Genomic DNA, 20,604 nt, shown 5'->3' on the forward strand with positions numbered 1-20,604 from the left:
GGCCCCTAAAGGGGCCTTGGCATACCTCTAACCCTTTACCTGCTCCAAAGGCAAAGGAGCCTCCTTCCAGAAGCTGCTCAAAGGTTTCGCTGACTTCAGAGGGATGGGGGAGGAGGGAGGCAGGAGGGGAGGCCTCTGAGGTAGGGAAGGTTTTGCTGAGATTGCAGGCTCCCCAGCCCCACACAGTTCCTCATTATTGAGTTCTTAGGCATTAAATTCCTTTTTATTTGAAGGCCAAGAAGAACCTGAGGCTGCTTTAATGACCAGCAAGCAGTATAGGGCAAGGCCTGAGGCAGGGGCTGGCTCTCTTGACCTTGAAAAATCTATCTTTGCAGATACTCTATTTTTCCATTACTGCCTTAGCCTTGCCCTCTCGATAAGACCCTGAAGAGTCTTCAAGAAGAGGGCATTGAGCCAGGCACAGTGGCTCACGCCTGTAATCTGCCACTCTGAGTGACCAAGGATGGGTGGATTGCCTAAGCTCAGGGGTTCGAGACCAGCCTGAGCAAGAGCAAGACTGTCTCTAAAAATAGCCGGGTATTATGGCAGGTACCTATAGTTCCAGCTACTCGGGAGGCTGAGGCAAGAGGATCCCTTGAGCCCAAGAGTTTGACGTTGCTGTGAGCTATGACACCAGGGCACTCTACTGAGGGCAACAAAATAAGACTTTGTCTCCAAAAGAAAAAAGAAAAGAAGAAGAGGGCATTGGGGAGGCAAGAAATGAACCCAGTATGTCTGAGGATCTCACCAACTGAGTCTGGAAAACTGAAAAGGCCCAGACAATATTCAGTTTCAACAACTCCCAGACCCATATGAATCATAAACATTTTACATAAAAGTCAATGCAATAATAAAAGATAAAAAAGATAGTGAAACAAATATACCCAAGGAATTAGGAAACTTTTACATTGTTTCATCTTTATGTTGATTTTGACAATTATAAGGAATCAACCAATTGAATTAATCAATTTAAATAAGGAATTAGAAGGCAGAATCCATTATGCCTCTTTTATAAACAAGAAAAGCAAGGGTTAATAAAGTGAATCGATTTGTTCACAATCACACATGTAAAAGCAGTATGGCTGGAATTCTAACCCATGTCTCTGTGATTCTAAATTTACAATGAAAAAATACTTTTTTTTACAAAAAAGAATTTTATAGACCAGGCACAGTGGGTCATACCTATAATGCTTGCACTTTGGGAGGTCAGGGTACAGGGATCACCTCAGGCCAAGAGTTTCAGACCAGCCTGGGCAACATAGCAAGACCCTTATTGCTAAAAAAATTTTTTTCTTTTGTTTTTGTAGAGACAGAGTCTCACTTTGTCGCCCATGGTAGAGTGCCATGGCGTCACACAGCTCACAGCAACCTCCAACTCCAATTCTCTTGCCTCAGCCTCCCAAGTAGCTGGGACTACAGGTGCCCACCACAACGCCTGGCTGTTTTTTTTTTGTTGCAGTTTGCCAGGGCCAGTTTAAACCCACCACCCTCGGTATATGGGGCTGGTGCCCTATTCACTGAGCCACAGCGCTTCCCTAAAAAAAATTTTTTTTAATTAGGTGTGGTGATACACACCTGTAGTCCCAGCTACTCTGGAGGCTGAGAAAGGAGGATACTTGAGGCCAGGAGTTGGTGGCTACTGTAAGCTGGACCACACACCACTGCACTCTAGCCAGGGCAGCAAAGGGAGAACTTATCTCTAAAAAAAAAAAAGTAAGTTTTATTAGTGATGGAGGTTTTTCTATATTGCCCAGGCCTACCTAGGATGGCCTCAAATTCCTGGGCTCAAGGAATCCTCCAGCCTCTGCCTCCTGAGTAAGTGGAACTATAGGCACATGCCTTTAAAAGAAAGTAATTTTTAAAACTGTGTATTATTGACCACTAGAGGAGGGACTCCTAAACTGTGCCCTGACAATGTTAGGAGAGGTAGTAGAATTTTGACTTAATTTTAAGTAGGAGTAGAATTTTTCTTTTCTTTTTTCTGAGGGTAGGAGTGGGGTAGGAGTTGTCAGGGCTTCTGCACCAAAGGAGTGAAGGGGGAAGGTGTGAGAGTGTTACTATTCCACTCTAATGGTAGCCAGCAATGCAGGGAAGGTATTACAGATGAAGTAGAAGGTAATTGAAGGTCTCAAATGGAGACAGAAGGGATCTGGACTTCCCCCTAGGCAAAGCAGAGCCAGAAGCACTTTCTGAGCAAAGGACAAACGTGCTCTTTAGGCTCTTTAGTAGAGAAAGATTGGGCCTCCTCCCAGCAGTGGGGATTCAGAAGAGAGGGGTATGATGCCAGCTGGGACTACAATGTTACAGAAATAGAAGACAAATGGAGGTGAGGGTGTCGGTGAGGCTCTAGCTTGGGCAAGGTGCCTACGGAAGAAGGCTGCAAAGAGGGAGCTGCCAGCCAAGAGGCCTGGAGGGGCAGAGAACCTGGCACCCCTGGGAGAGGGCATTCAAGACTTGGCCATTCTTATGGAGCAGAGCTCAATGTAAGGCCATCTGAGGGCTCTGCTTTTGAGCCTCATGCCTCATTGAGAGGTTATTAATAGGGAGTTTGTCTAGTGTCAGAGCGCAGACATAAACTGCATTAGCATTACCCCATAATCTTATTTAGTAAACGCTCATGCCGTTCAGTCTCCTGTAATTGCATTGGGAAGATGAAATATTTATGAAAGGGGAGAGGGGAATGTCACTGCTCATCTCAGCGCTGCAGTAAAAGTCCCCAGAAATACTGTGCTGGCCATTGAGGTCTGGTGGCAGAGCTGTGAAGATGGACAGCACTGGTGCCTGTCCCCTCTTGCTGGTCCTGCTGGCTGCCCCCAGTCCAGAGCTTCTCCCTCAACCTCGAGGAGCCTCTGGCTAGCAGTGGAGCAGTGTAGGCAGAGGCAGCAGCCCCTTCTCCCCTTGGTGTTACTCCTCCAAGGCCATGGTCCCTGGTAGATAGCATACAAAGAACTCAGAAGCACCAAGCCCTTCTGGCTGGCACACAGTTCCAGGCTTTGGTTAGCTCCCACCCCTAGTCAGGATTTCTTTTTGCCAGGATGCAAACCTACTCTAAAGCTGACTGAAAGGGAGGCAGGAGACTTTGTCTTTTCTGAACTGGGCAATTTAGGGAAACTCAGCAGGGGGTAGTGGAGGTAGCAGCAGAAGGGAGGCACCCTGCTAAGTGTCCTAGCAGGGGGCCAGGCCTCAGAGCTATGCTGTCAACTGGGATGATCCCTAAGACCTGCTGTGGCCCTAGGTTCCTGAGGTGGTAGCCCTCTTCTGCTATCCTTGGAGGCTTGAGGCTAGATCCCTAGGACACTCTGCAGGCACACTCCAGCCAGTACCAGGGCTCCTGCTTCCCATGGAACTTGGGAACATGTCCCTGTGACTGCCCATCTGAATACCCTGGTCTGCACCATCTTGAGTAGCCAGAGAAGTCTTATTGGTGTCATGAGAACCTATGGGGAGATGTCAGTGTTGAGGGACAAGCTGGGACTCTGCTCCCCAACACTTGCAGTTAGGGATGAGACAGTCACACAGACATGCTCTCTGCTGCAGGAGTCCTAGGCCACCTAGGGCAGAAGAGTTATTTTCCAGCCACATATGAGGGGCTTTCTGTGCGTTGGGGGAAGGGGGGTTGTTTGTGCCCAGCCAAAACGGGCCACTAGAGCTGGAACAACCAGATGCAGAGGATTTCAGAGGAGATGAATAAAAAATTCCAGCTTCACCTTTGTCCAGGAAGAAGCAGCCCATGGGAGGGTGTCAGGAGAAGTGAGAACTAGGAACCCCACTAATTGCTGGTGGTGTGTAGGGTGAGATGGCTGTGGAAATCTGGGCTGATAGGAGGGTGTGTGCCAGGCAGGGACTTCCTGGGGTCCTGGGGCAGGCCTCAGGCCCAGTTCCCTGATCTTGGGACTGCTGTGGGCCCCTGGAGTGTGAGCTGGGTCTCCCTACATGTCCTGTTCAAGCCTCACTAAACACCCTGTGCGCTATACATTTACTTTGTTCACACCCGCAGGCTTACAGCTCTGGATGCTCTTGCACACTCTGGCGGATGGTGCACACCCATCCCCTCATTCACCTCAGCCCCGCCAGGCCGCACTCACCAAGGCAGCGGCCCGGGCTAATTCCGAGCAGCCTTCCCCTCACCTGCTCCCGCCCTGCTTCCTCCTTCGGGAGAGGGAAGGGGTACCGGAACCCCGGGCAGCTGAGATCCAGGGAGAAGGGGGCGTGGAGGAGAGCCCCGGCCCTTCTCAATGTCAGCTCCCTCGCTGCCATCCCATTAATCACAGCGTCGCAGCTCAGTTGGGGATCCTGGGCGCCCAGGGCCCCGCACAGCCCGCGGGACAATGGGATTATTTCCGGTGGGAGAGGCCGCCTCGGGCCGGGGCCAAGGCGCAGGCGCTCCTTCCCTCAATCCGTCCCTCGGCACCCAGCGAGCGCCTGAGGCTGCCGGGGACGGGTGGCAAAGCGGACGCGGGTGGCGCGCGGGTGGCAGGGCCTGGCCGACCTAATTCAATTAGCCTGGCCGCCGCCACCTCCGCGCCACTCTGGGCCCGCGGGGGCTGCCGCCCAGGGCAGCTGCTCTTTGTGCCGAGCCCATGCATATGGATACGAACCCTCCCTCTCGGCGCTCCCCACCTTCTGGCACCTGCGGCTCCGCTCGGCCTACACCGCCCCAGCAAGAAATGGCAACCCAGCCTTCCTGGGAAAGTTGGGAAACAGGCTGCTTATGGGCCCAATGTGGCCATCTCAGCGTGTTTGAGAGGGGAGAGGGCGTTTGTGTTTCACCTGAGCTGGAGGAGCTGTGGAAGTGAGCTATCGCAGCGCTGCAGGAGTGCGCTTGGGTGCGTCTGCCTTGCCTGTGTACCAGTGACCCTGGCCTCATGTGCTGGAAGGAAGAGCGTTTGGTTTGGTTTGGTTTTATTCCCAAACTGTGCTGAAGGGTCTCTGAGTGCGGTTGGGTGACTGTGGGCACCTGTGGATGAATGTGTGAAGGAGGCTTGTGGGCGTCTGTGGGGATTGCACCCAGGAGGTGTGCGAGGTGAGTTGTCTGCGTGAGAGGGTGTTGTCTCTGTGGCAACGCTCTAGAAATTGCTGGGTGTTCTGGTGTGTCTGTATGTCACCATTCGTGTAATTGCTGTACTTCAGTGTGCAGTCAGGACATTTTGTAGAAATATTAATATCCCCCCCAACACACACCCCACCACCACTATCACCAGCTGGGTCTCCCCACCCTGCTGTGCATTTTTGATGGTGGAGGAGTTAATTTCAACCCCCTAAGTCTAGCTCCACTCATTTATTCCCAGAGGTGGAAGCAGAGGCCCTCTCATCTTGCCCTGGGGACCAAGCAGTTTCTGATTGGGTTTTCCACTCTCAGCACAGTCTCCCACCCCACCCCATGGCTTCTGACATGCAAACTTGAGCACTTCCTAAATAACCAGAGCTGCCTGTGCCAGGCAGCCTGAGCACCTAGGAGCAAATGTGTGATTGTGATTTCCACCTCTGCCTCCAGGGCCACAGCCCAGGATTGGGCCCCTTGGAGGCTGGGTTTCCTGGTGCTTTGAAGCCTCCGCCACTCTTTCTCTAAGGCCAAATCTACAACAGAGTGAGGAACTGAGATGAGAAATCTGGGGAGATTGGGACACTCACTGTAGGGCTGTTGGCCCAGTGGGAAAGCTTGCCTCATTCCTCGGTTGTATTTATTTTTAGTTTTACTGTGCAGGTGGAGTGTGGAATACCACACACCCACAGAGGCCCTGCTTTGGAACACTAGGGAGCTTGCCAGCCTCAGTGGTTCAGGGAGTAGGGTAGTTCCTAGAAGGCAGTGGTAGCCTTGGAGGCCAGAACAGAAGCATGCTGAGGCTCTCTGTGCTTCCTCTCCACCTCCCAGAGCCTGATGCCAAAGTTCCTTGGACCTACTACAGACCCACCTAGCTGGAAGAGTAGAGCCCAGTGTAGACAGCAAGGATGGGAGAGGTTGGTACCAACCTGTAGTCCTGGGTCCTAGGCTGAGCTGTCCTCCTGGGGCCCACTGATGGGACACTAAACCCCATGCCGAGGGAGCCTTCTGGAAACTATCTGGGGAGGGCAGGGCCAGGGGATCTGTCCTGCCCTGAGCCTTCTCTAAGCCCACCTCTTGCTGGACTCTTCCTTGGCTTCTGGCATCCTGGGAGGAAATTTAGGATGGAAGATGCCCTAGTCAAGAGCAACATAGTCAAGACCAAGTGCTGGATGTGGAACCTGAAGGTCTCTAGGCTGCCCTGAGGAGGGAGTTTGTCAGAGAGAGGCCTGAAGCCCTAGTTCAATGCCCAGCAGTGGGGCCAAGAGCTTCTTTCAGGATTAGAAGCCAAGAGGGGAGGGGAGACCTTTTGTGGCCATGACCCATACATACAAGGACCCCATTTCCAAAGCATTCACCTACCAGGCTCTGATGCCAGTGGGGGTAGGGTGAAGATGGGAGTAGGGGTGAGGTAGGGGTAGGAATGGGGGGTGGGAAAAGGAGAAAGTTACTTGGCTCTTACACCAGGTGACAGCTGTGGTGTGTGGCCTGTGGCAAAGAAGTATCTATCCTTCTGTCCTCTACCTATTCAGGGTCCTTCCACTGATGGGGAAATGTATGCCTGTATTTCCATGTTGGAGAGGTTCTCAGCATCTCACTGTCTTACTGTAAGAATTGAGTGTTGGAGGGGGGTGGCACCTGTGGCTCAGTGAGCAGGGCGCCAGCCCCATATACCAAGGGTGGCAGGTTCAAACCTGGCCCTGGCCAAACTGCAACAACAACAAAAAGATAGCTGGGCACTGTGGTGGGTGCCTGTAGTCCCAGTTACTCCGGAGGCTGAGCCAAGAGAATCACCTAAGCCCAAGAGCTGGAGGTTGCTGTGAGCTGTCTCTAAAAAAAAAAAAAAAAAAAAAATTGAGTGGGGTTACATAGGGCTGACCCTGGAATACCCCCCACTCCCAGCCCCAGGAATGTCCTGCCCTGCTCCCAGACTGCCCTGCTCCCTCCCTCTTTATCCACTCTAGGTGCCTAGAGACTCCCCTACAATCAGACAATCAGGACTCCCTGAGATTAGGGTACCCTTTACCGAGTGTTTAAGTACCTAAGTCACCAGCTGCTCCTGCCTCCACTCTGGCAGGAAAAGTTTTCTGTCCCTTTTACTGAAGACAGATGGGCAAGGAAGAGGGACACCTTTGGTTTTGGGACTGCAGACCCTGTTATATTGGCTCCACCATGGACCATTTCATGTTATACATCCTCCTCGATATTTCTCAGCTCTTCCACCTTTCCCTGCTAAATACCCATTGGGTATGCCCTGTTTTCCCCTTCCTATACCCACAGGCCTACATATGGCCATTTCCCTGAAAACTACATTAAAATATAAGATACCCCTCCCACACAATATATACAGCACACATTACTACACTCCCACTTGCACACAGTAGCAGAGGGAGACCCTCACCCCACCACATGGGCTTATTACAAAGGAACAGTTGCAGACACACACTCATCCTGTTACAGAAAACACGCATTCACTTTCATTCTCACTAATGCGCATCCTCCCAGGACAAGTCCAGTTATAAAAATCACCCAGACGCCCTTCTTTTCCGCCGACATTCTTAACTGACATGCATTTTGCTTGCAGTTATATCCTAACAGCCTAACACAGTGCCTGATATGCACTAATCACTCAATAAATATTCATTGAATAAATTTTGAAAGTTATTTCCTAAAGATATGCCCAAGACATCTGCATAACTCTCTCAATCCTCACTGTCATGAAGGCTTTCACATCTGGCTTTCCCCTTGTGGTAACACAGTCCCACAAACACAAAGTAATTATGTTTCCACACATACCCCTAAGCTAAAAGGACAACCTCAGGGGGTGGGGGTTGCTCCCCAAAAGGGGGAGGGGACCATGTGGGATCCAAAGGGGCCTCCCTCTGGGCCAAGCCTTTCCTTTCCTCCTCCCTCTGCCCCAGCCCCAGCTGCTCTTCTTTTAATTGGAGGCTCTTCTTTATTCTGCAGTCAGGCAGAGATGGTGCTTGGGGGAGGGTTATTACCAGGTGGCCTCAGGGCTGGAGAGAAAGGTCTGCAACTCACCTAGGTTCATACAATCCTTCAAGGCAAGAGCCAAGTTAAGGGTTGAAGAAGTACCTTTGTAATGAGTAGAGTCAGAAAAGCAGCATTTAAGTACAGTCTCTGTCCCTTTGCAGCCTTCAGTGCCTTGGTTTTCTCATCTGTAAAATAGAGGTAACAAAATCCACATTGCAAGATTGTTGGAGGAAGAGAGGAGAGATAATTACTATGATTAAAGGTGCATAGGACATTGCAGATGCTTTGTGAGTCCTGCTTTAACAGGGCTACTCTGCGAGGCATGCAAAAGCGCTGTAGAAACTGAATATAAGCTCTGTGTGAGTCTTCTCTATTTCTGAAAACTTTCTAACCTGCGGCACTATGCCCAGTTAACACTGCTTCCAGAAGAAGTGGTGAGGGTAGAGCCCAACAAATCCTGACCCTCATCTTTCTAGGAAAGGAAGGGACAGAGAGGATAGCCCTGGCCCTCAGCCACTACCCTATTGGAAGACAAAGACTGAAGTCAAGCAGACTCACAGAACCCCAGCATCTCAAAATTGAATTGGGAAAAAAGTTGACTCTGACATGCAGGAAAGGTGATGGGAAAGTAATGAAGAAGTCAAACAAGCAGCAGTGAGGGCAAGGGAAAGTCAGGCTGTCCCTAGCTTGCTGAATTTTAACTAGAAGAGCTTGACAGACTTAGTGGGCTACTGGGCAGTTGTGACTTCTGCCAACCTTAGGTTGGGACAATAAGGGTGTCAGGTTCCCTGGACAACTGGTGCCAGATCTGAGTTCAAGAAGTGGGTCAGGTAGGTGCCAAAAGGTTTGGAACAGGCAAGGTCAAGAGGCTTAGGAGGTGAAATGGTGTACCTGGAGGGGAAGGAGGGATAAAGGGGGAAGGGACAACATCATTAGCAATACTCAAGTGGTTCACTGCAAGGGCCAGAGAATGGCAAAGAGAAGTTGTTCTGAAGATAACCAAGAAAGATGGGTTTTTATGGTAGGTATGCTTTCATGTCTCTTAAATCTTTCCTTTTGAAATCTGTTGATTGAAAGTTAACTGCAACAGGCAAAACTGTGGTGAGAAGGCCACTGGGACCCAGCCTTAAAGGCACCTACAGCGCCCCTCCCTATAGTTTTCAGCCTCATACAGGAAAAACAGTTCAGGTTTTGGAATCCTGGATCAGTCTTCTCTGTGTATGGGACTTTGGGCAAGTTTATTCCTTTAACTAAGTCTTATTTCTCAATGTTTTTCTTTTAAAAACTGAAATATAATTCACATACCAAAATAATCATCCCTTTAATTATTATTATTTTTTTTTTTTGCAGGACAGAGTCTCACTTTATGCCCCTTGGTAGAGTGCCGTGGCATCACACAGCTCACAGCAACCTCCAGCTCCTGGGCTTAAGTGATTCTCTTGCCTCAGCCTCCCAAGTAGCTGGGACTACAGGTGCCCGCCACAGCACCCAGCTATTTTTTTGTTGCAGTTTGGCCGGGGCTGGGTTTGAACCCGCCACCCTCGGCATATGGGGCCGACACCCTACTCACTGAGCCACAGGCGCCGCCCATAATCATCCCTTTAAAATGTACAATTCCAATGTGATTTTTAATATTTTCACAAAGTTGTGCAACCATCACTACTATCTAATTCCAGAATGTTTTCATTACCCCAAAAGAAATTTATATCTCTTGGCAGTCAATTCCCATTCCCTCCTACCCTCAACCGCTAATGACCACTAATCTACTCTTTGCCTCTGTAGATTTGCCTAGTTGGGGCATTTCATATAAATGGAATCATACAATATGTGGCCCTCTGTGCCTGGCTTCTTTTACTAGCATAATAGTGTTCTAAGTTCATCTATGTTGTAGCATGAACCAGCACTTCCCCCACCCCTTTTTTTTTCTTGAGACAGATTCTCACTATGTCACCCTGGGTAGAGTGCTGTGTCATCACAGCTCACAGCAACCTCAAACTCTTGGGGCTTAAGTAGCTGGGACTATAGGCGCCTGCCACAACACCTGGCTATTTTTTTGTTGTTGCAGTTGTCATTGTTGTTTAGCAGGCCCATGCTGGGTTTGAATCCACCAGCCTCAGTGTATGTGGCCAGCACTCTAACCACTGAGCTATGGGCACTGAGCCAATTCCTTTTTTTTTTATTTGACACAGAGTCTCATTTTGTAGCCCTCAGTAGAGTGCCATGCTGTGTATCATAGCTCACATCAAACTCAAACTCCTGGACTCATGTGATCTTCTTGCCTCAGCCTCCCAAGTAGCTGGGACTATAGGTCCCCACCACAATGCTCAGCTATTTTTAAAAATGGGGTCTTGGCGGCGCCTGTGGCTCAAGGAGTAGGGCGCCAGTCCCATATGCCGGAGGTGGTGGGTTCAAACCCAGCCCCGGCCAAAAACCACAAAAAAAAAAAAAAATCTAGAAATGGAGTCTCACATTTGCTCAGGCTGGTCTCAAACTCCTGAGCTCAAGCAATCCACTTGCCTTGGCCGTCCAGTGCTAGGATTACAGGCATCAACCTCCGTGCCCAGCCTCCTTATTATTCCTTTTTTTTTTTTTTTTTGAGACAGAGTCTTACTATGTTGCCCTTGGTAGAGTGCTGTGGCGTCACAGCTCACAACAACCTCTGGTTCTTGGGCTTAGGCAATTCTCTTGCCTCAGCCTCCCAAGTAGCTGGGACTACAGGCACCCGCCACAATGCCTGGCTATTTTTTTGTTGCAGTTTGGCCAGGTCCAGGTTCAAACCCACCACCCTCGGTATATGGGCCCGGTGCCCTACTCACTGAGCCACAGGTGCTGCCCTATTATTTCTTTTTATGGCTGAATATTTCATTGTATAGATATATGCATTAGGTTTATGCATTCATCAGTTGATGGACATTTGAATTGTTTTCTCTCTAGGGCCTATTATAAATCATATTCTCATGAACGTTCATTCAATTAATTCATTTCTATTAACTTCTCAGTGTTGCTGTGGTGAAATGCGGTACCTGACACATAGCAATTCTTTAGCAAATGTTCATGTTCATTTCTGCTTTAGTCCCCTCAAGAGAAAAGGCAGGAAAAAGACTTATTCAGTTTCAAACAACTTCCACAATCAGTACTAACCTCCTGGGTAGGGCGTAGTACCTGGATTGGGTGGGTGTGGAGGGCAGAACTGGCAAGGGGGTGAGGCTCTCTCCTGATGTTTCTACCAACTTCTCATCTGGCTTTGTCTTGAGTGGGCCTTTGTCCAATTGGCTGGAGCTCAGACAAGGTTTCCCCCCATACAGATGAGCTTCTAACCAGCAGCCCAGTTTCAAGGCTTACCTACAAAAAAAGCAAGTCATATCTAGTTCCTCCATCTTGACCTATACCAACCATAGATAGCCTCTCTGAAATTTGGTTTCCTCACATCAGTAAAATAGGGATAATATTCATCTCAAAGAGTGTTGGCCAAAGCAAATGGATTGCAATGAGACTTGATAAGTAGAGTGTGAACCCTCACAATCTAGAATTTTGCTTGATAGAGATAAGCCCTCCCTGAGGTTGAATCTGAAACTGACCTGAAATAGATCTATATTTCTATAGGTCTCAAGTGGTGGAAGCTATGCCTTTCCAGAAGTTTAGCTCCTAGGAGGGAGTATTCTTTTCCCTATTGGAGAAAGGAAAGAGAGAAAGCAGAAAAATGGAGTGTCCCCCCCCCCACCCTGCTCTCTTGGGCACTCAGCCAGGCAGCCACAGGCAAAATTTTGAAAAGACCTAAATTTGTCCTGGATACACTTCCCGGATCCATCTCCCGCCAGTGCTAGCCCCCACTGCCTTAAACACTTAGTTCACCTTCCTAAGATTCTAAAAGTAAGAAAATAACTCCTTTCTCTCACCACTGAAAGGCTCCTGCCTGGAATAGCTAGCCCTGGGCTAGTTGCAAGGTGGCAAGCGATCTAGTTGAATTCATTCCAACACTATAGGAATTGCTTCTTTATTTATCTCTTTATTTAAAACGAAAGGGGTATTTTGAGCCATGGGCACCCAGGGAACAGTCCCCAAACAAACGCCCCTGATTTGGGCTTGTCCTTCAGGAAGCCTTCCCTTCATTGATTTCTCTAAACAGCCTAAGTCCGGGCGCTTGTTGATTTTTATAAAAATAACATATAGCTAGTTGTTCATAGGCCCGGTTTTTAAAGAAGGACAAGCCTGAACTCACCATCCTGCCTCAGGGCCTGAGCTCCATACCTGGGGAGTAGACAGTCTTCCACTTTCTAACAAGCTGGACTTGAAGTCTGGAGTAAATCGCTTGGTTGAGTGACAAGTGTTTCCTAGCTGAGCCCTTGGGGAGATTCTCCAGTTGGGCAGGGGCACCCCTTCCCTAGAAGCCTGGTGGGCTGGACTCCTTTGGCTCAATTCAAAGTGAGGGGGTGGCTCCTGCCAGGTGAGGAAGAGGGCTCTGACTTTCCCCTCCTGGGGTCTGTCTGTCCATCGCTGGGAATGGCCAGTTCCTGTTCCCTTTCTTTTTCCTTTTAAGCCTCCTGTTCCCCTCTTCTCTCTCTTCATGAACTAATCCAAGCCTTGGTTGCCGTCCCTCTGTCTCTGGCTCCTGCATCTGTCTCAACTCCTGGCCTCCCTCTCTCCCTCTCCTCTCCTCCCCTCCCCTCCCCCGCTCTGTCATTCAGCCCGCTCCTCTCCACGCACAGCCAATGGAGAGACCCGGCCGAAAACGGCGAAGCTCGCTCGCACTGGGCTTTTTCGCCCGGTGATTGATGTCCCAGAGTCAACAGCGAGCGAACAGCCGAAGAGGGAAAGGAGAAGTCGGAGAGGGGAAGAATACGACGCCCCTCTCTCCCTCCCCTCCCCCCACTTTAGCCCTTCTACGCACTTAGCCTCCAAGTCTCCGCGCAGCCAGGAGCCGCTGTTGCCTCCGCGTCCCTGCTCGCTGCCCCAGGAGCCAAGTGCAGCGAGCCCCGCCGCCCGGGCCCCCCCGTGGGGCCGGGGGCAGCATGGAGCACCTGGGTCCACACCACCTCCACCCGGGCCACGCGGAGCCCATCAGCTTTGGCATCGACCAGATCCTCAACAGCCCGGACCAGGGCGGCTGTATGGGGCCCGCCTCGCGCCTCCAGGACGGAGAATACAGCCTGGGCTGTTTGGTCGGAGGCGCCTATACTTATGGTGGCGGGAGTTCCGCGGCCGGGACAGGGGCCGCGAGCGCGGGAGCCTATGGTGCTGGCAGTACCGGCGGCCCGGGCGGCCCATCTGGCAGTGGCGGCGGCGCCTGCAGCATGGGTCCACTGGCCGGCTCCTACAACATGAACATGGCCTTGGCGGGCGGCCCTGGCCCTGGTGGCGGTGGCGGCGGCAGCAGCGGTGGCGGAGGATCGCTGAGCGCTGCGGGAGTGATCCGGGTGCCAGCGCACAGGCCACTAGCCGGAGCCATGACCCACACCCAGCCCCTGGCCACTGGCTTGCCCACCGTGCCCTCTGTGCCTGCGGTGCCGGGCGTCAACAACCTCACTGGCCTCACCTTCCCCTGGATGGAAAGTAATCGCAGATACACAAAGGACAGGTTCACAGGTGAGTACTGCCTGCGCACAGTCCCCCGACTGGCGGAATCCTGGGCTCTGTGTTACCCTCCCCTACCCGGTGGTTCCCTGAAGCCACTTGGGTGCACCAGCTCACCCAGCTCCTCTTGGTGCTTTCCACAAGTTCAGCTGCTCGCCCAATTCGCCATACTTGAGTTCTCCCAACCTGGACACCTCTGTTTCTCCTGCAGGACCTATGTTCAGAGAAGCTCTCCCTAGTCCCTTCTAGAGATCCCTGCGCCTGGTCAGGCAGAGGAAAGGGGGTTGTAGTTCAGGACTTCCTTCTACCAGAATGTGGGGCAGAGGAATCTCTGAGAAAGGGGTGCAATGTAAAGAAACTGTTTCTTCCATTGGGTTGCTGTCCTTTGACTGAGGCAGCAGCCCCAGAATAAAAAGAACAAGCTCCCCCACCTCTGGTCCCCTACACACAAGCACTTCACTCCAGTGCCTGCCTTGCTGCCTGGCCTGGCAGGGGCCCAGAGCCTGGGTAAAGCCACAGAGCTGGTGGGCCCTGTTTCAGACAGCAGACTTTGCCTGGGTTTGTGGCATTATGGGGCAAATCTTCTGGCCTGGGACAGCTAGGTCTTCATATTCATTCTGTCCAGGCTCAGAGTCCTCCCCCAGGCTCAGATCTCTTATCTCTGGCCCCAATAATGCACCGGCTGGGCTGGCAATCGATCCGTGGTGGGAGGACTACTCCTGGGACGATTATGCACTAGGTGGTGGCCGGCTGCCACCCTCTCTGCTGTCTGCTCCTTGCCTTCCTGACTTCCTTCGCTTGCTCCTTCGCTTGCTCAGCTCCCTGTGCTCCAGTTTCCATTCTCAGTAGGGCACTCAGCTCCTGATCTCCCATGGTCCCCTTCTCCCAGCCCTACTTCCTGTGCCCCTTTCCATTCTCCAGATCCCAGACTGTGATCGGGCCAGATTTCCAAACCCCCCTGGGAAGCCAGAGTTAGCTAGCTGGTCCTCAGAGAGGGCTGGCAAGAGGCACAGCCTGCTGCAGCCCAAGGCCAGACCGCTGGGACCCAGTGCTCAACATTAGAAGAGGGGCGCACATAGTCACTGTGGGAGAAGCAGCTGGGAGTTAGATACTGGGGTAGGAGACTCCAAGGCACCCCAGGAAGCACTGGCAGGGAAATTGCTCCTGAAACCTTAACCAAACTCTGGGGCCATGGCAGAAGTGGGGTTAGAGGAAGAACAGCTGCTTTGCTCTGGGTCTCCAGGAAGCACCCTCACTCCTAGGGCCCCAGTGCTTCAACCCAAGTCCTCTCTGGATGGGACAGGCAGAGCCTGGTGCCCATCCCACTTCCCCACCTAAACCAGGTCAGTCCTGAAGGGCTCTGTTGGAATGCCCAACCGGAAGCCCACTCTACTTCTGGGTCTCTGATGAAAGGTTCTCAGCATAGGGCCTACCTGGTGGAACCACAGCAAGCCCTAACCCTGTTTCAAGCAAGAAAGGGGCTCTGAGGGAATGTATGTCTGTGGCCCTGCGTTGCCCAGTGTACAGTGCTAGTGCCTGTGCTCGTCTAAGTGTGTCAGCCTGTTTGGGGGTAAAGAATCTGTAAGTTTGTGCTTGTATGGTGCGTGTCTATGTGTGCTGTTGTGTGATGGAGGCTCAAGTCAGGACTGAGAGTCAGGGCCTTGGAACACTGTTGAGCTGGTTCTCTGAGTCTGGAGACCCGGATCAGGGGGTGCTGTGACCATTAGCTCCTCTTAGACTACTCCTGGTGGGGGGCTGGAACCGGAGACAGTTGGGCTCTCACGAGGGGGTGGCTGGGGAGACCTACGTGATAGGAGCCTCGGCCTGGCAGGCGGGAGGGGGCCATTTTTCGCCGCTCGCTAGCTTGTCACGGAGGGCGGATGAGAGGATCGCGGCCCCGCTTGCGGGGTCCAGCCGCTGGGCTAGCTGACTCGCGGGGTGTTGGGCCTGGGACACCTCCTGACGCTCTGCCGCTTGCCTCTGCCGTCTGTCTGTCTCCCGCTCCAGTGGCCCTCTCACCCTTCACTGTAACACGCCGTATAGGTCACCCCTATCAGAACCGGACGCCCCCCAAGAAGAAGAAGCCGCGCACATCCTTCACGCGCCTGCAGATCTGCGAGCTGGAGAAGCGTTTCCACCGCCAGAAGTACCTGGCCTCAGCCGAGCGTGCCGCCCTGGCTAAGGCGCTTAAAATGACCGACGCGCAGGTCAAAACCTGGTTCCAGAACCGGCGGACGAAGTGGAGGTGAGCAGGCGGGGCGGGCGGGCCGCGGACCCAGGTTCGGGCAGCTCTGGCTCGCGGCCTTTCTTGGGGCTCACACTCCCGCCACTCGCCGGTTTCCGATGGTTTCGGAGGAGCGGGCTCCTGCTAGGCTCACCGGGAGCTGGAAGCGACCGAGTCTGACAGCCCGAATGGGGATGGAGAGATGGGCTCTGTTTTGCCAGAGGCTTCGGGCCTTTCTGGCCAACACAGGCTTTGCCCGGTGTAGACACGGCTGGTCTGCACCTCTTGAGCATACAGTCCAGGCCCGGGCTCAGTGGGTCAGGGAGCTTTTTGTTTAGGCCGACTTGGGCCGGTGGAGTCCTCTGCTCCAAGACTGGAGGCAGTATGTTCTGGTCCCTGTTTCCGCGCTCCAGCCGGGCTCTGGGAGCAGAACGTCCGGGTCCCCGGCAGCGGGCTGAGCCCTGCCTTCTGCCGCCTCCCCCGACACCGGCCTCTGCGCAGCCGGTCCCCACCCTGCGCGGGGAAAATCAATCCGCGCCGGCTGCGGCGGGGTTTCGCGGATACCAGTGAAAGGGAAATCAATTAGGAGCAGATGGGGGTGTGTGAGAAAAGCAGACATTTTCCCCTCACATATCCCAAACTAGTTAGTACACACTTTCCCCCCATGAATATGCCTCAACTTCTCTCATTTTCTCTTCCCCTTACACTCACCGACACGAAGCGACCCACACACTCCTAGCAGCCTTATTCTCCCCACATGCTAGCGCTTTCTCTGGCTGCACCCCTGCACCCTCCCGCACATGTGGCCCTCATACTTGGTTCCGCTCGTGCTGCTGCCGAGAGCTTGTAGCTTATTCCCCCGTAGGGAAGACCAGGAATCTGGGCGAAGTCGACGGCGCGGCGCCGGGCCGGGCGGGCCTTGGGGCCAGGAGGAAGGAATTGGAGTTTCCTCTTTTTCTGAAAGAAGGGGAGGAATCTCCTGGGATTCTGCCTTAGGGCCACAAAGGAAGCCTTGGCCCCCAAAGTCTACTGCCCACCCCCCACTCAACATTCCTGTCTCTGGGGAAGAGGTGGAGACGTGGTTTCAGACCTCTGGAAAGCTAAAGACGAAATACGGTGGGCATTGGTGTTTCCAAGGCCTACTGCAGCGAGGCTGAGTGGAGGGGAGGGAGCCAGGCAGTCCCCCAGAGAGAGGTGGGCACAGATACAGAAAGCGGCAGGCCAAGAGAGAAACTGAAACACAAACGAAAGGACAAAAGACACCCACTCAAGGGAAAAAAGGAAGAAAAACAGGTAGCCTGATGAAGTCTTATTAATCATAAAGAAAAGCAATGGATGGCTAAAACTGCCATTTTCATTTCAAACAAATCCCCTTAATTCAGAGGGAACCAAGGGGGTGAGAGAAAACAAGAGATAAAACAAAGCATAAAGGAAGAGAAATATTCAGGCAGTTTGAAATACAGGCATGAAGAGGAAAGATAAGAGACAGAAAGATACACAGAACCAAAAGTCAAGAAGGGGAGGCCACCGCTGGAAGAGGCCCTTGCAGGCTTCGCGCAGTTTCATCGATCGCCTACAAATTGCTTCTGGAGGCCCCGGGGACTCCCATTAGGTCTGTCCACCTTAGAGACAGACGTTTGATCTCAGTTGACAGGGTGGAGGGGCAGCATTAAATGGAATAAGTGAGTCATTGTCTCCCTGGATTGCCTGGGAGGAAGCCCATGGGAGCCTGGGCAGGGCACCACAGGGTTCTCCACACAAGAGGCCCAAAGTCTGGGTGAGGTTCGCAGAGAGAGGAGGGAAGAGAGGTTGGTAGGGCAGATTGTATTGTGTTCACTGGCCCTTGGCTCTCTCCCCTGTACTTGTGGGGAGGGAGAGGCTCCTTAGGTTTGAGACAGTGCGTGGTCTCCCTTACGGCTGGGGAGAGGTGAGGTGCCAACCTACCTCTGTCTGAGCCCTGCAAAGCTGGTGGCAATGTGAATGCTATTCATAAGTGAGGTGTCCCCGCTGTTTGGGCCTCTCCAAACTTTTTCACTGTCCCTCTGGGATACCTCAGCTCCATTCACTTTGGGGGCTTGTTAAAGGGTCCAAAAAAAAAAAGGGGGTCCAAACAGGAGTGAGGGCTGTAAAAAGGAGCACACCAGGGGCTGGGGCTTTTGTGGGAGCTGGGTCCCTGCTCTGGCAGGTAACGGCTTGTTCCTGGTGCAGACGGCAGACTGCGGAGGAGCGAGAGGCGGAGAGGCAGCAGGCAAACCGCATCCTTCTGCAGCTGCAGCAGGAGGCATTCCAGAAGAGCCTGGCACAGCCACTGCCCGCCGACCCACTGTGTGTGCACAATTCTTCGCTCTTCGCCCTGCAGAATCTGCAGCCATGGTCTGACGACTCGACTAAGATCACTAGTGTCACATCTGTGGCGTCAGCCTGTGAGTGAGCCCGCCCGCTCTGCCTTGCAGGACCTCAGACCTAGTCAGGGGTCTCCAAAGCCTGAGAGCCAAGACTCTTCCCTACCCCTCCTGCCTTGGACTGACTGCATGAGGGAGGGGAACACCGCAGCTCTCATATAGGCCTGAGCACTGGTGCCCGCTGACACTTTTCTCTTTGGTGAAAGAGGGCTCAGGATAGGGACCTTCGATCCCCACCTAGCCACCTATGTGTCCAGCTGGAACTGTTAATCTTCTTAGTTTTTATCTATTTCATTTTAACTTTTAATGTGGGACCAAAAGAGAGGCAAAGGATGTTGGGGAGGAAGAGTTTCTTGGGTCCCTGGGGCTGCCATCTGAACTTTCCCTGGGAAACTCCCTCTCTGTGTTCCACTTCTCATCACACACAGACACCCGTAGGCCCACACAAAGGCAATACATGTCGCCATCCCTCCTGGTGTCACTCCAGAACCACATGGGGATCTACGGCAAAGTGTCATGCACACACAGTGTCTGACCCTCACGATCAGACATGGGCAGGAGCGATCCACCCAGATTCATTCAGAATAGCATGGCACTGGTCCCTCACACACAAATACAAGGCCATGGCCACATTGTTACATGCCACCACTATCACCCCCACACAGGACAGCCACAACAGCCTCATTTAGCCTGCCAGGATCCTATGATACGTCCTTCCTGCACCAGGTACCCAGGTGTGTGTGTTGTTTTTCACACAACCCATTGCTCCAGATCCTGTTTGAGGGGGAGGGCTAAGTTATGCACTTATAAGGTGTTTTCTGTGTAACCATTTTATAAAGTGCTTGTGTAATTTATGTGGAAAATAATAAAACCCTCCGGATCCGGAGTCAGGGCTGCCTGCTCCTTGCTGAGCCCGGCATTTTTCATCTATTTGAGTTTGGTGTGCTTGGAGGCAGCTGCTAGAACCTGAACTTTCAGGGAAATATGGTGGACAGGACCTTCAGGCTCTGGAGAGAGGAAAGAAAGAGAGGAGGAAGAATGGAGACAGAGAGAAGACAGAGTAGAGGAGAAAGGCTGGGATTGCTAGTGCTTGAGAGGATGTGGATTTCTTTGGGTGTGAGAATTATGTGTTTGTGATAGTGTGGACAATCAGAATGTTACTGATAGTGAATGTTTGTAATGGTGTTTGTGTTGTAAATTGTGTTTGCAATTTTTGCACGTAAATGTTTCTGGTTAAGTTGCAAATCGAAAGTATCACTGTATGCATGGGCTTGTGGTGGTGTGTGTATAACCAACCATGTGTGAATGTGACTAGTCTTTTTGCATAATTATGTGATCACCCATTTTCGTGATTGTGCATGAACCCTGTTAATATCTGTGAGAATATGTGTTAGTTTCTCTTTGAAAAATCTGTATTTGTTAAATGTGTGAATGTTTGTGATGTGGATCATCTTTAATTTTCTGAGGGTAACTGCCGCAAGACGTAATCACACTGTGAGCTGTGTATTTTTAACTGTATTTACTTGTATGTCACAGTATATAATTGGGAGAGTGAATACTATGTAGAGTGAGGAGTGTGGATCATAGTGAGAGACTGTCCCTGCAGTTGAAAGTGTGGCTGTGTGAGTGGATGTAATTGTGCACTGGCTGTGCATATGTAGGTGGGCGTCTAGTGTAGATACACTGTGGACAGACCAGCATCTGCTAGGAGTTCTGGGGTTCTAGGCCCTTACCAGCAAGTTGCAGATACTAGGACACACAGAATCAGGGATGGGGGTGAGGATCCTCCCCGGTGCTCTAAGTGGGACCTCCCAGCACTAGTCTGGCCTAGGAGGGATCTAAAGAAGTGACGTGATGGGGGCGTCTGCCCGGGAAGCCACTCAGACCACTTTTGGATCAGAACAGGAGACACAGTACTGCACACCCATAACATCTTGTCCTGGACCTATCAGACCAATCCTAGGTGACTTGAGTCTGCTTTTGTGGAAGAAGGTGGGTGGTGGATAGTCTGGAGAATTCACCATTCTACCCTGTTTCCCCGAAAATAAGACATCCTCCAAAAATAAGACCTACTTACAGGAAAGATAAGACGTCCCCTGAAAATAAGACCTACCGCATCTTTCGGAGCACACCTTAAAATAAGACACTGTCTTATTTTCGGGGAAACAGGGTACAGATGAGTTGGAGTAGGGGAATAAGAGGCTTTTTCTGGGGATGGAAGAATAAGAGAACTGTGATTAGAAAGTAAAAGTTAGTTGGGCTGTGCCTGTGGCTCAGTCGGTAAGGCGCCGGCCCCATATGCCGAGGGTGGCGGGTTCAAACCCGGCCTTGGCTGAACTGCAACCAAAAAATAGCCTGGCGTTGTGGCGGGC

The 20,604-nt window shown here is 51.9% G+C and overlaps 1 protein-coding gene and 1 long non-coding RNA gene across 3 annotated transcripts; one reads left to right on the forward strand and one right to left on the reverse strand.

Annotated features, from left to right (window-relative positions):
- Nucleotides 1–5,184: 5,184 nt before the first annotated feature.
- On the reverse strand, nucleotides 5,185–16,770 carry LOC128581642 (uncharacterized). The gene is made up of 4 exons (XR_008378895.1): nucleotides 16,646–16,770; nucleotides 11,198–11,377; nucleotides 8,138–8,220; nucleotides 5,185–6,871 (listed from the first exon to the last, which is right to left on the reverse strand). It is a non-coding gene; the product is annotated as an uncharacterized LOC128581642 (long non-coding RNA).
- Nucleotides 12,002–19,144, forward strand: TLX1 (T cell leukemia homeobox 1). Of its 2 annotated transcripts, none has more exons than XM_053584733.1 (3): nucleotides 12,002–13,618; nucleotides 15,650–15,851; nucleotides 18,039–19,144. In XM_053584733.1, exons 1-3 carry the CDS (start codon nucleotides 13,045–13,047, stop codon nucleotides 18,259–18,261), a joined length of 999 nt encoding a protein of 332 aa, XP_053440708.1. In that variant the 5' UTR covers nucleotides 12,002–13,044; the 3' UTR covers nucleotides 18,262–19,144. The 2 variants fall into 2 exon arrangements, with proteins under 2 accessions (XP_053440708.1, XP_053440707.1); XM_053584732.1 differs by having other exon boundaries at nucleotides 12,818–13,618; nucleotides 15,614–15,851.
- The last annotated feature ends 1,460 nt before the right edge of the window (nucleotides 19,145–20,604 follow it).

This window comes from Nycticebus coucang, chromosome 3 (genome assembly GCF_027406575.1).
Source record: "Nycticebus coucang isolate mNycCou1 chromosome 3, mNycCou1.pri, whole genome shotgun sequence".
In the NCBI taxonomy this organism is placed as follows: Eukaryota; Metazoa; Chordata; class Mammalia; order Primates; family Lorisidae; genus Nycticebus; species Nycticebus coucang.